The sequence below is a fragment of the Corvus kubaryi genome, unplaced genomic scaffold, assembly GCF_017639235.1.
Source record: "Corvus kubaryi isolate FWS band 111438036 unplaced genomic scaffold, C.kubaryi_AGA036_p1.0 split3-73, whole genome shotgun sequence".
Taxonomy (NCBI): Eukaryota; Metazoa; Chordata; class Aves; order Passeriformes; family Corvidae; genus Corvus; species Corvus kubaryi.
Window position 1 is genome coordinate 9,214,475 of NW_024582091.1, and position 15,527 is coordinate 9,230,001.

A 15,527-nucleotide genomic window follows, 5' to 3' on the forward strand; every position below is an offset into this window, starting at 1 on the left:
TTTAAAATTCTTTGGTGGCTTGGAAAGCAGTAGCCTGGCTGCCATGCCTCAAATCTGGATTGCTGCTTAGAAGAGATTTTGATTAATTCCTTTGAGCTGCATTTCTGTTTCGTTAGATCCAATTTATTTGAGGCGTGGGATTTAGTTTCAGAGAAGGCCAAAGCAAGAATTATTTTTAAAATAGGACAGAATAGATTGTCAAAGGAATTATCCCCACGACACAGAAACTTTTCTATTTTACACAGCTGCCTGCATGTTCATCTCTCCCTTTAGTGTTCAAGCTCAAAAAACACATTAAGTTGGCTGCAATAGTTTTGCATTTAATAATTTTGGTATTTTATTCTTTTTCAACAATTTCATATGTTGTGTCTATGCTAGTTTGCAATTCAGACTATGCAAAATGCTGTTTCATGCGATTTGGTGGTTTGAATTACCTAGCTTTGGTAGGCACTGGAAATTTTTCACGAGCCACAAGTCTGACTTGTTGAACAAAAGAAGATGTTTCTAACCTAGAGAAGATTTATCTTTTTTTCCTACATTTACTTTTTGGAAATATTAATTACGAGTAAATGACACTGTGAAATATACTTTCTGCCAAAGAACATTTAAAAATAGGTAAAGCTTTTTTTAAATTGCTCAAGCACCTTAACACATATTATTGCTGCACAAAATTTAAGTCTTGTTCATGTGCATACAAATTGCAGAAGAAAAGTGGACTTTTGCATTTGGGAGCTGTTCACAAAGAAAATTGCTCTTGTCTTACATCTTTCTGCTTCTCAAAGTAAACAACTCAGCATATTTAAAGAATCAGAAAAAATAGAGGTAAAGACCTATAAGGTCATCGCCCTGCAAATGTAGGCTTGTCCCCCCACAATACATATGTCAGTTCCATAAATCCCTGAAAATGGGGCTTTATAAGGAACCTGCTGACAGACGGTGTTGCTATAATAAATATGTGTGCTTATGAAAGCATTTATGAGATGTCTCAGTGTTCTTAACTTACCAATAAAGTTATTTTACCAACTCAGACCAGGAATAGAGGTGGGTATCACTCAGTTCTGTGAATATTCCCATAAAATCTGAGTCTGAGCTGAATCCCTTTCATTTATTATCTGAAATATATAAAAGAAAATTGGATGCATAGTCTCCAAAAAAATTATGTTCCTGAAGTTGATCTAAAGCAGTTGATATACATAAATACAATATTTAATATATTAAAGCATAGAATACAGACAAATCCCTGTATTTTTGCCCTCCAAAGAAGCCACATATGATCTAGAACCAGAAATCACATAGTAGAATTCACATGATGCTGTGCCTGAGAAATTATTATCTAAAGAAAAGTGTTCAATATGATGGGAGCCAGAGAAGACTTCCTCGGCCATAGACCCTGCTAACCTGGCTGCACTGGTGCTGAACCGGAAGCTTGTAGTTATACTAGTAAATAAACTTTAGCTTAAAAGCCGTCCTTGTAGTCATCTGCACTGTTAGCTGTGTATCTGTTTGCTTGCTCCCTGACATCATTTCAGACCATACCAGTGAGCAGTCTCCCAAACCATGCCTACCATCCTTTAGAGGATAGCATAGCAGAGAGGCCACTATCAGCAGGCAATAAAAGCATGATTTTCTGGGACAGAGGAGGGATAGAGAGTTAAACATGAGGAAAACACAATTCTTTGCTATATATAATGTAGAATTTTACCACATAACCACAGGTGATTGACCCCTGAAGACTGTTTCCTTACTCTGTATAACTACTGTAGATTCACTGCCTCATGCACAAAGCTTCTTGTATTTTTACAGTTTTCTCTATTACTCACCTGGAAGTGACATGGGACAAGTTTCAACCCTTAATAAGCAGTATTAAAGTAGCAGAAACACAGCTAGTGCTGTGTGTTCTTCAGTTTGACTCAAGACTTGTATTGAGACGAACATGGTAGCTCTGTAACTCATGCTAGAATGGTGCCATATTTTAATCTCAAAATTCATTTGGAAGTCTGTTTGTAAAGACGGAGAGTCGTTAAAGCTAAAAATACACCCATAATGCTAAAGATAATATACTTTGCTCATAAACGCCAGCACCATGAACAGCATCTCTTTTTCCAATCACTTACAGAATGTGCAAGGCAGACTTACTGCCTCTACTGCATGCCCTAGCACCTCAGATGTAGGTTATGGCACCTCAGAAGAAAACAGGGTTTTCTATTGGTTGTGTTGTCTGGACTCATGGATCACTTTTTGATACATATGTCAATATTATACTTCATATTCTATTGCAACAGTTTCAGAGTAAGGCATAGTCTTAAATTAATATATATCAATATATTCTTGAGATACATCTGTACTCCTCTCCATTTTTTGTTGATGGAGAAATGAGACCGCTTAAGCAGGAAATTTATCTCAAGTCTTCTGAATTAGTGCCTAGCCACTCTTCCTTCTTAATGTTCCTACATCTCCATAGAAAAACTCATAAAATCCCTGGCATGTTAAAAATATGATAACCACAGGGCCTCTGAAGTGTACACTGTTCAAGTACACACTTGAACATGATGAAATAGTAGAGGGGGATGGTTTGACTTGTGGAAATCAACACTCAATTTATGTCTTTTAAGGGCACCATGTCCTATACGATAGGAGTTTGAGGAAAAGCAGTTAAGAGAAGGATGCATGTCAGCTATGCTACAAATATACAGCCTGTATTTCTGTTAGGTTTTTTTACCCTGTGCACTATGGAATACAGGTTCCTTTTAAAACTAGGGATGATAATTAGATCTCTTTGAATAACAGAACCAATTAATAATTAATAATTTATCCAACATTTGGTACAAATCAATCATCAAATGAATTCAACAAATACTGTGTGACCAGCTTGTACAGCTGGTTGACTAATAAGAAAATTTATTCACTGAACATATTAAGGGACAAAAATGCCCAAATCCATGAAATAAACCTTTGGGAAATTATTTGCTTAGCTTTAATACTAATATTTAAAGAACCTAATTAGGATTATTCTTCCTATAGCATGATAAGTGGAAAATTCAAAGTGACAAATAAGTATACTTTGCCTCCTGAAATCATAACCTAGAGGATCAAGCATTAACTTGATGAGCAGAAAAAGAAACATCACAGATCATATACCAGATTTTGTTCTGCTTTTCTTGCATTGTCCTAGTGTGTTTGCAGTATCTGCAGCTTTGCATAAAGAAAATGTTCTTAGTCAAGCACAATGTTTTGAGTCTGTTACCAGATCTTGTAGCTGAGAAGACTATTTTGCCCAGTGATGTGCAATCTGTTAAATGTGTTCTTGAGAAAGAGGAGATTACAACAAGAAATCTTTTCAAGTGTCTTTTTTATTATGAATGGAAATGAAGTCATAAGGTTTAATAAAATCTAGTGGCAGAGGATATCCTTTCTTCAGTTCCTCCTGGAAAGTTCTTAGTCACATACTGATCACCAGAGTTTTGTTAATAGTGAGGAATTTCCTTCCTTTCTGTAATTCCATATTAAATTCCCAGAATTTGGAGGATTTTTCCATTCTGTAGGATAGACGTATTTTGGGTTTTCAGACCATTTTACAAATCAACTTCTGCTACGGCAGAAGTTACTGACCTTGCTGAAGCCTGTTCTCTCTTTCTACCCTTGGCATATACTTTCCTTTTCTGAAAACTGAACTACTTCAGTCTAACTAACATGTTTTAATCTCTTTAAAGTGTATCTGTTGCTAGCCTAATGGACTGTTATATGTAAAAAGGCAGATTAGATGATGACCTAATGACCCCAACTTAGTCTATATAATATTATGAAGTATGCTACTCATTGTTTGTTATCTTCTTTTGATCTGGAAGCAGAAAATGGTCCACCTAATTGTTTTACATAGAGTTGTCTATTTTACCTAGTAGTTGGCTAACTTGGACTAGTGTCTTCTGAGGTGTGTCTTAGGTTTTTTTTACTTTATTTGGATAAACAGGGTAAAATCTTTAGATATGAGTAACTGCAGGACCAATAATAGAATCAGTGATTAGGAGCCCACAGGACTATTTCAGATGTTATCCAAGAAAGAAGATGACTGAAATGCCTCAGTAAGAGTAAACATTTTGCTTTCATACACCCTTGAAACCTATGGAATTTGGTATGATACAAGCAGTAAGACTAAGAAGCAAGACACCAGAATAAGGAGTATCCTACATTATCCTGCTTCCAAGAGGCATAGATAAAGAATTCTTCATCTATTCTTAATCCATTCTATGGATAACAGCCACCTAAATTAGAAAAAAACCCTGCAAAACAAGCAAAACAAAACAAAAAATGCAAACTGAAACAAGAAACCACTTACCTCCTCCCCAACTGTCCAAAATCTAAAAACCAGGAAACAAAAGACTTGAATGGAAGCTAATGAAAAAAATTTAAATGAGATTAAAATAATTAGGTATGGAAGAACAATGAAGTTTCCCATCTTATGAGCTTTTTAGAAATTGAGTACCGAAGCTTTTAAGACCATTTTAAATGAAAACCATTAATACATAACATCTTACCATAAAACATTAGAAACTGATTTTGTGAAGAGGGAGGAAACACTTGAATACATAGGTTATTTCTATTTTCTACTCTGTTATGTATTCATATTAAGCAATAGGATTTACTGAATTACAAAAAAAAAAAAAAAAGAAGATAATTTTGTAAGGGATCTGCTTAAAAAGTATTAATATTATTGCCATGCCATGCACTGAAATAGCCCTTTTGCCTAAAGTGAGTTTTCCTCTTTCGGACACTCTAGTTAGGAAGAGATTTGAGCTACACTCATAAATAATGACGAAGACTAAAGCCTGTTACCAAGAAACTTTGTTCCTGAAGGACACCTCCAATAGTATCAGAAAATCTCTACTAATACAGACCATTTTATAAACCTGTGTACCACAGTTTTCTAGCCTGGATGATGAAATTCTATATTTAGTTGCTGTGATAAAAATAAGGTACTAATTTCATAGAATCACAGAATGGTTTGGGTTGAAAAGGATCTTAAAAAACATCTAGCTCCATTCCCCCTGCCATGGGCAGAGCACATTTCAGAAGATCAGGTTCAAAGCCCCATCCAACCTGACCTTGAACACCTTCAGGGATAGGGCATCCACAACTTCTCCAGGCAACTTGTTCCACTTCTGTACCACATTAACAGTAAAGAATTTCTCCATAATATCTAATCTAAATCTACCCTCTTTCAGTTTGGAACCACTCCCCCTTGCCCTGTCACTACATGTTCTTGTAAAAAGGTACTAGAAGGCTATTATAAGATCTTCCTGGAGCCTTCTCTCCAGCTGAACAATCCCAGCTGTCTCAGCCATTTCTTGTAGGAGTGGTGCTCCAGCTTTCTGATCATCTCCGTAGCCCTTCTCTGGACTCACTCCAACAGGTCTATGTCTTCCTTATGCTTCAGGTCACAGAACATAGTGCCAATTTTAGTGATATAACACCTAATATAACGTGAACTCATGCAAAATGGTCTGCTTTTTATCAGAAAGTTGGAAAACTTAAATATCTCTTAACTCCTGAGAGTTAGGAAGGAAAAATCTACATATGAATTATCACATTGATGTCAAAATATTAGCACTTACAAAGGAGCGTGGAAACTTATGCAGGTGAATCTTTACATACCAAACTAATAATAATATAGCCATAAAAATGCATTTTTGCTGCTTCTTCTCATACTATAATTTTGTTTCAACTTTTTCCACAGCAGTGTTATTCACAATTTTGCAAGTGCTTGGCTAAAATATAATTTGATAAAAAGAGCTCTGAGGTGAATAATGATTTTCTCAGCTGCAGCTCATTAGAGATGATTTTGTTTTTCCAAATTATATTACAAGGGCAGCGTATCAGCCTGTCCATGTACTCCTCACTGAAATGACTGCTGTACTCTAGGGAATGAAAGGCTTCCTCCTAAAAAATTTACTGCTCCTTTTTTTTCCCTAGTTTAGCGCTTCATTTCTTTTTGTATAGCTGCAGAGCAAAGCAACTGGGCTTACTTTTACAGATTTGAATGCAGAGGCCTCAAAACCAACATTTTTTTCCTCCTCAGTCTATACTTACATTGATATATGCCAGCTCATTCTCTTGACCTTCACAGCTTTTGGTAGGCAGCGGTGTCAGTAAAGGATCTGCTTTCCTTTCCTTGCTTGCCTTGTAAGGCCAGAATCTGCACCTCTGTTTTGTCACTTCCGTTATCTTGTCTGGAGCATGACAAACCTTCTTCTCATCAGAGAGCAACTGATCAAAAGATTGTGACAGGCAACAGTTTTCTCTTGCCTCACTAACATTTGCCCATTCTACACAGGCAAAAATTAAAACTTCAGGGAAAAAAAGCTAATGACTGGTATCACTGTTGTCTTGATGGTGAGGGCACTCTACAACTACTTGAAAGGAGGTCTCTTCTGCCGGGTACTAAGTGACAGGATAAGAAGAAATGATCTCAAGTTGCACCAGGGGAGCTTTAGACTAGATATTAGAAAAAGTTCTTCCTGGAAAAGATTGTCAAGCCCCAAACCCTGGAGGTATTTAAAAGACGTATAGGAGTGGCACTTGGGGACATGGTTTTGGCAATGCTGAGATAACAGTTAGACTCAATGATATTAAAGGTCCTTTCCAACCTAAATAATTCTAAATAGTAAATAATTCTATGATTCTGTGATCTTGCCAACATAGACATGCACATCAATCTTAGAGATGCTATACAGTAGGAGAAAACATTTGCCGGCTTTTCTATGCAAGCACATCACAACTTAATTCAACCTGGAGAGTTCCTTTCCTTCCTTTCTGCTTTTGAATATCTGTTTTTTAATAGCCAACCAATCCTACTTGTTAAATTCAAAGGAAAGACCCCACTATCATTTCAGCGTCCATAATACTTTTTCCATGTCTGGAACACACACATTTACCAAAGATTAATATGTGTGTTAAATGAAATGTGCTGCTGCATTTGCTGCTGCTTCTCTGTGTCTGCTGCAGTAGTGAGCAGCTGAGTGTTCCCTGATCACATTTATATTCCCAACAAACCAGCCAACCAACCCTGCAGCCACAGGTGAACTTCACTAGGGTATGGCCAGAGGTAAAGGAATAGAAAGCCATTTAAGAACTCAACAAAGAAAGATTTCATCTAATTTTCCCTTAAAGTCTACCAGAACTGCTGGAACCTTCGCTTCAACTGAATGTGGCACTAGCTGCAGAATGACTGCAAGAGTTTGGCTTGAAAGCAGGAGACAAAGAAGTGGTCACAGCATCTTATACTTAAAATCGTTCCCTTGCTTTTTTTGTCCAGTACTTCATTTGCTGCATTCCCCCACCATGGTTTATTAATTATATGAGGGTCAAAGGACTTTTTCTGGCTTATTACTTTATGCAGCACACCCATGCAGAAATGCAATAATGCTAGTTTCCTTGCAAAAAAATTTTGGTTTGTCCTGCAAACAGTAGTAAGTGTCATGGAAATGACTGTATAGAAACAAAATCATATAAGTATAGAAATTGGTTAAAATCAAATAAGCATTTAAAGTGAAGCATTTATCAGAGCTTTATGGTTCAGGGACATATACTTACAAGGATAACCATGTAGCATAAAAAATGAAAGACAACTCATTTGTAGTACGTCCCTTTGTGACCTGTAGCCTCAGCCATTCAGTCAGTATGGAGAACCAGGAGACTTTACCTCAAGCAATGTTATGTCTGTCATAGAATGAAAACAACCCTTTCAGAGTCGTCATTCTCTTTTTCCTCTCAACTCTTGCTCTTGTCAGGTTGCATTATACATAGATAACACAAATCTTGAAGACATGCCCTCTGGTTAAAAACAGAAACAACAATAACAACAACAAGATCTCTCACACAACATGCCAATGTGAGCAGGATTTAATCACAGATAATTAGAGCATTTAAAAGCAGCACTTAATAAAATAATAAAAAATCCTGGTCAACAAACACAAAAATAAGTATAAAAAAAAAAAGAAGTGATCTGTTCAATGATTATTCATTCCTCATCCCTAGACTCATTTGTTATTCTACTGGGGGCAGTCTTATCTATTCAAAATATCCATTAAAATGTTTTGTTGGATCCATGCACAAATCAAAATACTGAAACAGTATAGTTACTTTCTCTCTGTTACCTATTTAATGGCTATAGCTCAAGGATTAGAATTGACAATACTGATGATGATGATGGTGAGGATGATGATGATGATGAAGATGATGATGATGTTAATTGAAAAGTAATTATGTAATGGGCTAAAGTGGTAAAAAAATCTCTTGAACAACATAGTAGGAGTCTTCTTGTAAAAGAGGGCAGAGAAAAAAGGTACAGAAAGAGTGAAGCATTCCTCTGAGCTGTTCACATTCTTCTAAAAACAGTTCTGACCTCCACACATACTAGATTGTTTTTTTCAAAGATTCTTCTGTAAAAGTGATCGCATATAGAAGAGCACATGCAATTTCTCTGACATCTGTGCAGATATTCAGTTTGCTTGAGATTAATGTCTAAAACAGCACAGGATTCTGTGTAATTAATCTTTCTTCTTTTCTCTAAAACTAAATCACTATTTTGAGGAACATTTTGCTTAAAAATATTTGGAAGTATATGACAGTGGAACAACTGTTTCTGTATAATGAAGTGATCCTACTTTTTTTTCATCTATATACATTTCAAATAAGTCTCTTAAAGCATTGGGTTGTAGTCATTTCAGCTGAGTGCACAGAGGCACAGATTGAAGCACAGTTTCAGCAAAAACTTGGTTCAGAAGATTGCACACCATGATTGGATAAATGCAGGAAGGCAAAAGTTCAATTTCAGAACACTCCTTAAACTTTGACTTTTCTGGTTGGGGTAAAGTATAGGAGGCTTTAGTTTGGGTTTCAGAACATTTGCAGGGATGTGTTAAAGATATATAGAACTGAAAGGAAATTCCTTAGGTCATCCAGCCAAAACATGTGTCCTATCCAGCTATACTTGTGTTATTCCAGCATTTTATTTTTCTTGGCTGTTACTAAGGCCTCCAATATGGAAGTCTGCATAGTCTGTTCAGGTAAACTGTGGTACATCCCTTACTTTACAGTTGTAAAATTTTCCTTTATTTATATCCTTAATCTTCCTCGACACAATGTGCACAAATTACTTTTTCCCTTTTCTGCTGTACACAAAGGGAATATATGATTGCCTTCTTTGCACAAAATTTTTATTTGTGTGTTATCATGACTGAAATTGAGATTACTAACTAATTTCACTGATGACAAAGTGGAAAATTACTTTGCATTGCTTTAGCCATATCCTTCATAATATACTGAATATATAGAAAACATCTCTTGCATGACATTAGGTTACAAATGTTTGAATGCATACCTGAATATGCATAGCCATATCTTTAGACCTTACTCCATTTCATTTAAAAAATGGATGAAATTATATTGTTGAATACTGAAACAGCCTGAAAATAGACAAATAAATTGTAAATAAGTTATTATATTGAGGGAAAATAAATGAAAGTTCTGTGCCAAAACAGTTAAAGGTCTGTCTATTGATTATGAGAACAAAAACAGCCTGTGATGAGGATTTTGTCAAATATGACATCTCTTTCTCACAATGACATCACAAGTGTGATGTGAATATTCTTACAATTTCTGCAACTTAAGAGCACTATATTTTACAAAATATTAGTCTTGATTTCTGAAGTTGAGAAGCAAAGTGGTTTGCAGATTATGAGTAATTTCAGGATATATTTTTATTTCAAATTGTCCTTCCTCACTTCTGTGTAAGGCTTCCTAATTTGGGTTCTTATAGTTCCCCCACCACAAAATGTATTAATGACACCATTAGTAATACCTAGCCATGAATCCAGTGTCATGTTAAAAAATAATGAAAAATGGTTGATGGTTGAATTAATAATTCTTTTCAGTCTTTTATAGGTTTCTTGAGGGTTCATTGTTTTCTGTCCTTTTAAACCACATCTAGCTGTTAAGTTTGCAGTAATTACTATGCAGTAATAAATTTGTACTCCAATGCCAGAGGCCTAGGAGATCTGACTTTGTAAAGAGGCATTTTTATTATATCATACTTTCTGATAAATCGGGGGACAAAAGCAGTTGGACCCTGAGTCAAAGTCCAGTTAAACATTTCAGTAATTTTTGAAGTATGCAGCCATATAGAGCAGGCAGCTAGAGGCTGAGCTGACAACTGAGGTATCAGTTTAACAGCTGCTTCATTTCACTATCTCTCGGCTCATAAACTTTATTTTTAATGAGCCTGCCTGTAAGACCACTAAAACATGACCTTCACACAGAGAGCTACAAGGACCTAGAGTGGTGACCAAAATAGCTTTCTTGGGCAGTGCATAATATCACAGTGACCATAGGACAGAAAATACGCAGTATGGTGAGAAAGACATTATACTAATTAGTGATGAAAATATTCTGTATTTTCATGCAGAAAGATTATTGTGATAGCTGTGCAATAATTCACTACCTTCAACTTACCCGAATCTGAACATCTTCAGTGGTTTTAATAGTATTATGCCAGTTTATATCAACTGAGTGAATGGCCTGTGATTTTAAAGTTGCGTTTAGGAGTTGTAAGCTGTCTTACAACAAGAAAATACATTATGTAATAAACAGATAATAAAGAGGCTGTTAATTTTTCCGTGCACATTGCTTAGTGGTCTTAGAAAAAACTTCTCTTCATTAACTCTAATTTTCACCACTTTTCTTACCTAAACACATTACAACCTTCTGTTTTGCTATGCAGTTTCTAAGGGTGTGCTGCTAGTCTAACTCGAGGCAGTGTGGGCCTGGAGGGGTAGCTAAGGATCAGGGAAACAAACTTCCATGTTGGAGCTTGAGAGGATGAAAAAAATGGTGGTCTTGAAGCTGTGTATAAGAGATGTGGCTCAAGGGAGAAAGGGTACTTGGGCTGGGAAATTGAGCTTTCTGGGTACGTCATTTTTAAAAAAAAAAAAGTTCGAAATGGAGCTGTAGTTTTAAGAGACAGTAATTCTGAGATACTTTGAACCACGTGCATCACAACTGTATTTTTGAAGCAGGTGTAATAACTTTGTCCTGTGACATTGTGGGCACTTGCTAGACCTTTCTTATCACTGTGTCCAAAAAGCAACCAAAATGTCTTCCTGAAAGCACAAAAGCACAAAGGCCATACTACAGCTCCCGTTTCTGCTGTTAGAGATCGGCAAAATTTTTCACTGGAACCAGAGCTTTACTTGTTCGAAAGTATAAAAAACAGTCAAAAGTAGGATCATTTCAATTTATTATTTGCATTCCAAAAGCAGCTGAGACCAAGACTTCTGTGTACTTTGTATGTCCCAAATCCAGCAACAATTTGGCCACTGCCATCTTTAAAATGTGAGTTTAAAGTCTCGCAGGAGCATGGAAAAACAAATGGGAGGTGAACATATGGATGAAGCAAAAGGAAGCAAAATAATGCACTACAAAATAACTTGCTAAATAGTTCAACAGCCTTCCTACCAGTGTATATACAAATATAACAGCTCAGTAGAGTTTTTATGAGGACTTATCAAATGCTGTTATTACTGGTATTAAAAGAAGATCTCTTTTCTCTCTTAAACCCTGCCTTCAAGTTGTGTGATGCCTTTCCCACAGTACATGCTGAGGAACATGTGAGATTTGGGAGTTCAGCTTTATGGACTGTCTTTTATGTTGTATGTGTTTTGGACTTGACTAAAGGTACACTGAATATTGTTAATCCTCAAAATCTGGAAATGTGTTCTGATGTAAGGAACAGGTGGGTGAGTTAGAGCAAAAGTTCTATTCCTTAGTGTTACTGTGCTGGCTGATGCTCTTTTCACTTGCTACTGAGACACAATATGTGAGCAGATGAGACAAATAACATTTCACAAGAAAATTTTCACAGCAAAAATGCACAAATCAAGTTCATGTTTGCTTTTACTTGTTCCCAAGAAAGTAGTTCATGATGTTACGTGTATAATATCTGATTCCTGAATTTACTGAAATTAATTTCCTCCCGTCTTACACCTTTTTCTTCACTATTATTTTCCTACACAATTATGTTCAAAATCTCCTTCTAAAGGTAATAGAAACTGCACAAAATTATTTCTGCAAGCAAGCCTCTTTCCCGATTATGTATTTCATATTCTGCAATTTTTGTTTTCTGAAGACTAAGGGAGGTATTGCAGTGTTCTGAAGGCTAAGGGAAGTATTTCTTCTAAAATATTTGTTAAAAAAATACAACCAACCAACGAAACCAATTAATGGTCTTAGTTCTCACTGATTTTTTTCTAAGTATTAATAATACTATTATGCTTGTACCTCTGTACTCATGGTTTGGAATAGATTCACTCTCTGTCCATGATGCAGCAGGCAGGTATTCTCCCAAGTCTTATGCATTTCTAGGGTTTTGTCAAGGTACTTGTGGTCCATAACCATCCCCAGCTGCTCTTAAAGATGACTTAAGGCCATGGAGGAAGCCTGAAGCAGCCACTTTGCCCAGCCCCAGCTAGGTTACGTATATCTAGTTTATCTAAAGACTGGTTCAGAATGTAACCACAATATGAACCAACAGCATGAAAAAAACCCTGCTCTTAGAATTAGTATTTCAGAGGATGATTGTATTTTTAAAACTTCTTTTCTGCAAGCTATTTTGAACCTTTCAAACACTGTGCTACTTTTACTTTATAGTGTATTCTTATATATTATTTTATATAATAAAGGCTTCCATATTGACATAAAGTGTCTGGGGAGACCTGGAAGTTGCAAAAAGTATCTTCACACTCTTCCTTCCACATCACCACCCTATTATCACAGAATCATCAAGGTTGGAAGAGACTTTCAATATCAAGTTCAACTGTACGTTACATTAGTAATTTTTCCTTCTATATATCAGTAATAAGGCAGAGTTAAAAAGCAATTAAAGATACATTTTTAAAGACCGTGGCAAAATTTTTGTTGCCAGTTGCATAGTATTTTCAGCCCTCCTGCTTAGAGTGAGGTCTGTCTTGGGTAATTCTCTTCTATCTAAAACCCTTCCAACACAGGATATTCTATGATTCTATGATAAGTTAGTTTTAAGTTCAGAAGAACTTGTGGGTTTGTGCATAAATTCATATGTATGTTTAAAAATAGGTTGTTTAACCCATGTCCTCTCTTTTTAGCCTTGTCTGGCCTTGTCCTGCTTTGTCCTGTCTTTGTGATGTACTCTGCATCTTCCTGGGATGCTGAGTCAACTTTGAGAATTAATCAGATCCACAGGTTCAGCTTCTTATCAGGAGGGTACTTTTAGCATATTTGTTTTGGATCACTAGCCCTGAACAGATCTGCTGGGAGAGCTACTGCTAAAGCATGCTCTTTTGGCAGATGCACAGGAGCTATTCAGAATTTAATTTGCATTTCTTGGAAAAAACAAACAGGATTGTTCCAAGTTAACACCTTTGTGTTAGTGCTACAGAAGAGAGCACCATAACCAGCTTCCAGCTAAACCCCCTCTCTTGCACTGACTAGCCAAGCTGGGCTGGCAGAGATGAAAGGTCTACTTTCCTATAGAAAATTAGATTATATCAAGTACTGCTTTAACATTTATTCCTTTCTAGGAAGGAGCACTTAGTTGTTAAATGAGGAGCAACTGTGGTTGTACAGGTGTTCCTTGGAGGACGGGCAGTTCCTTGCTGCATCATGACAACAGATTAAAGCTGCAGTCCAGCCCATGGAGTTCCAAGAAGCAAATGTGTGAAACACAAGAAATTCAGAAGCTTTCAGCATAAAATTGACAATTCTCTGATAAAAATAATATTTCTATCATCATACATGAATATTTTGTCTTATCTTTAACAGGACAATTTTTTTTTACAAGTTTTAACTTTTAATATTTTGGCTGTGTTTAGAATTTATCGTACATTTTTCTCAGAAAAGTAGGTTCTGATATTAATTTTGTTCTTTTGGTACAGATTAAAGAGCATCTTGCCAAGGGTCAGAGGACGTTGGCTGGTGATGGCATGTCCCAAGTAACCAAAACACTATTGGATTTAACACAGAGGAAAAATTTTTATGCTGGGGACCTTCTAATTTCTGTGGAAATTCTCAGAAATGTTACGGACACATTTAAAAGAGCAAGTTATATCCCTGCGTCTGATGGGGTGCAGGTAAGAGAAAAATGTAATGTTTCAATTGATGGAGTTTATGTCAGTATACTGCAGTATACTGCATGTCAACTGTTTTGCCCACTGAGGAAGCTAAAGTCTTCTCCATGACAGACATAAGCATTCTTCACATAAAACTAAGATCCAAGTGTAAAATAGGAAAAAGACTCAGATACATTTAATAAGACAAGTATCCAAACCAATGCAGCAGGTGAAAAATGTAAAATACTTTCTTTGTAACATTTCAGTATCTTTTGTCTTTAAAGGTTCGGTCTGATTGATAGGAGGTGTTGGTATTTTTTAAGCATTTCACTGGTGCTCTTTGTTCCAGTTCCTTTCAGTTCAAAACTAATTCATTTCAGCTCAAAATCTATCCATAACGTTATGTCATTCTGGCATTGCTTCTTCATTTCAGATAAATAAATCTCATTAAAAGTGCACAGGAGTGATGGATGGTGCATTTGATACAAATTTTCTATTTCACATGCTAGATTAACTCGTCTTGTGCAAGAGGACACATAAAATGGTGTCAGAGCATTTTAAAACCACTAAAACCACTGTAATTATTTCTGTGTAATGGGCTACACAACTCATTGCATAGTGTTGATTGAAATAAATATTACTCATGACTTCTAGATCGAGATGTTGGTTTCATCTATATCTGAAAATTTTAGACACTTTTCAAAGACTGTAGATTACTGAAAAAGAATACTAAGAAGATAGATGTGTATAATATTTATGAAAAAGAGAGCTTAATGATCACTCATAAACTACTAATGAAGTTATTAATGCCGGTCATGCATACGTATTGGTGTAAAGGTAAGCATAAATTATAAATACACTTTGGAATAGATGCATGCAGATGAAGGGAGATATCTTGGAAAAGACATTTTTTCACTGTTAGGTTTTCGAAGCTCGCTATTTTATTTTCACTTTTCTGGTTTTTCTATGCACAAAGAACTATTAACTTCCACAATGAAACCAACATTTCTTGTGTTGGCCTGTAGCGAGCTGAAAATAATATTTTTTTTTTAAACAGTGCTTTTCAAAAAGTATGTTTGCTGAACAATCCTTATTTTTTTTATTGAACTAGACTCAGTATCTTTTCCTACTTTCATGAAGTTTTACTATTAAGTAGGATGTTATTCACTGAAAATTTTTCATACAATCAGCAATCTGAAAGCCCACTGTGACTTCTTCATGGTTCACAGGCACTACAAAGTCTTTGTTAGAACCAGTCTTGAGAAACTGCTTTATACAAGTGATTTTGTCCATGGGCCTAGCAGATCAGGTCATTTGCAGTTTACATTAGAGAGAATTGGATGACAGTGCCAAAAGTTCTGTTTAATTCTGCAATGTAGAGCTGTTCCCGAA

General features: G+C 35.9%; 1 protein-coding gene across 11 annotated transcripts in view; it reads left to right on the forward strand.

Moving 5' to 3' along the window:
- ADGRB3 (adhesion G protein-coupled receptor B3) overlaps positions 1-15,527 on the forward strand; it is a 454,887-nt gene that overhangs the window by 208,899 nt on the left and 230,461 nt on the right. For all 11 annotated transcript variants that reach the window (XM_042017060.1, XM_042017059.1, XM_042017064.1 and 8 more), the window contains one exon: positions 13,962-14,156. In XM_042017060.1, coding sequence (XP_041872994.1) covers positions 13,962-14,156 — 195 coding nt within the window. The remainder of the gene's footprint in view (positions 1-13,961; positions 14,157-15,527) is intronic.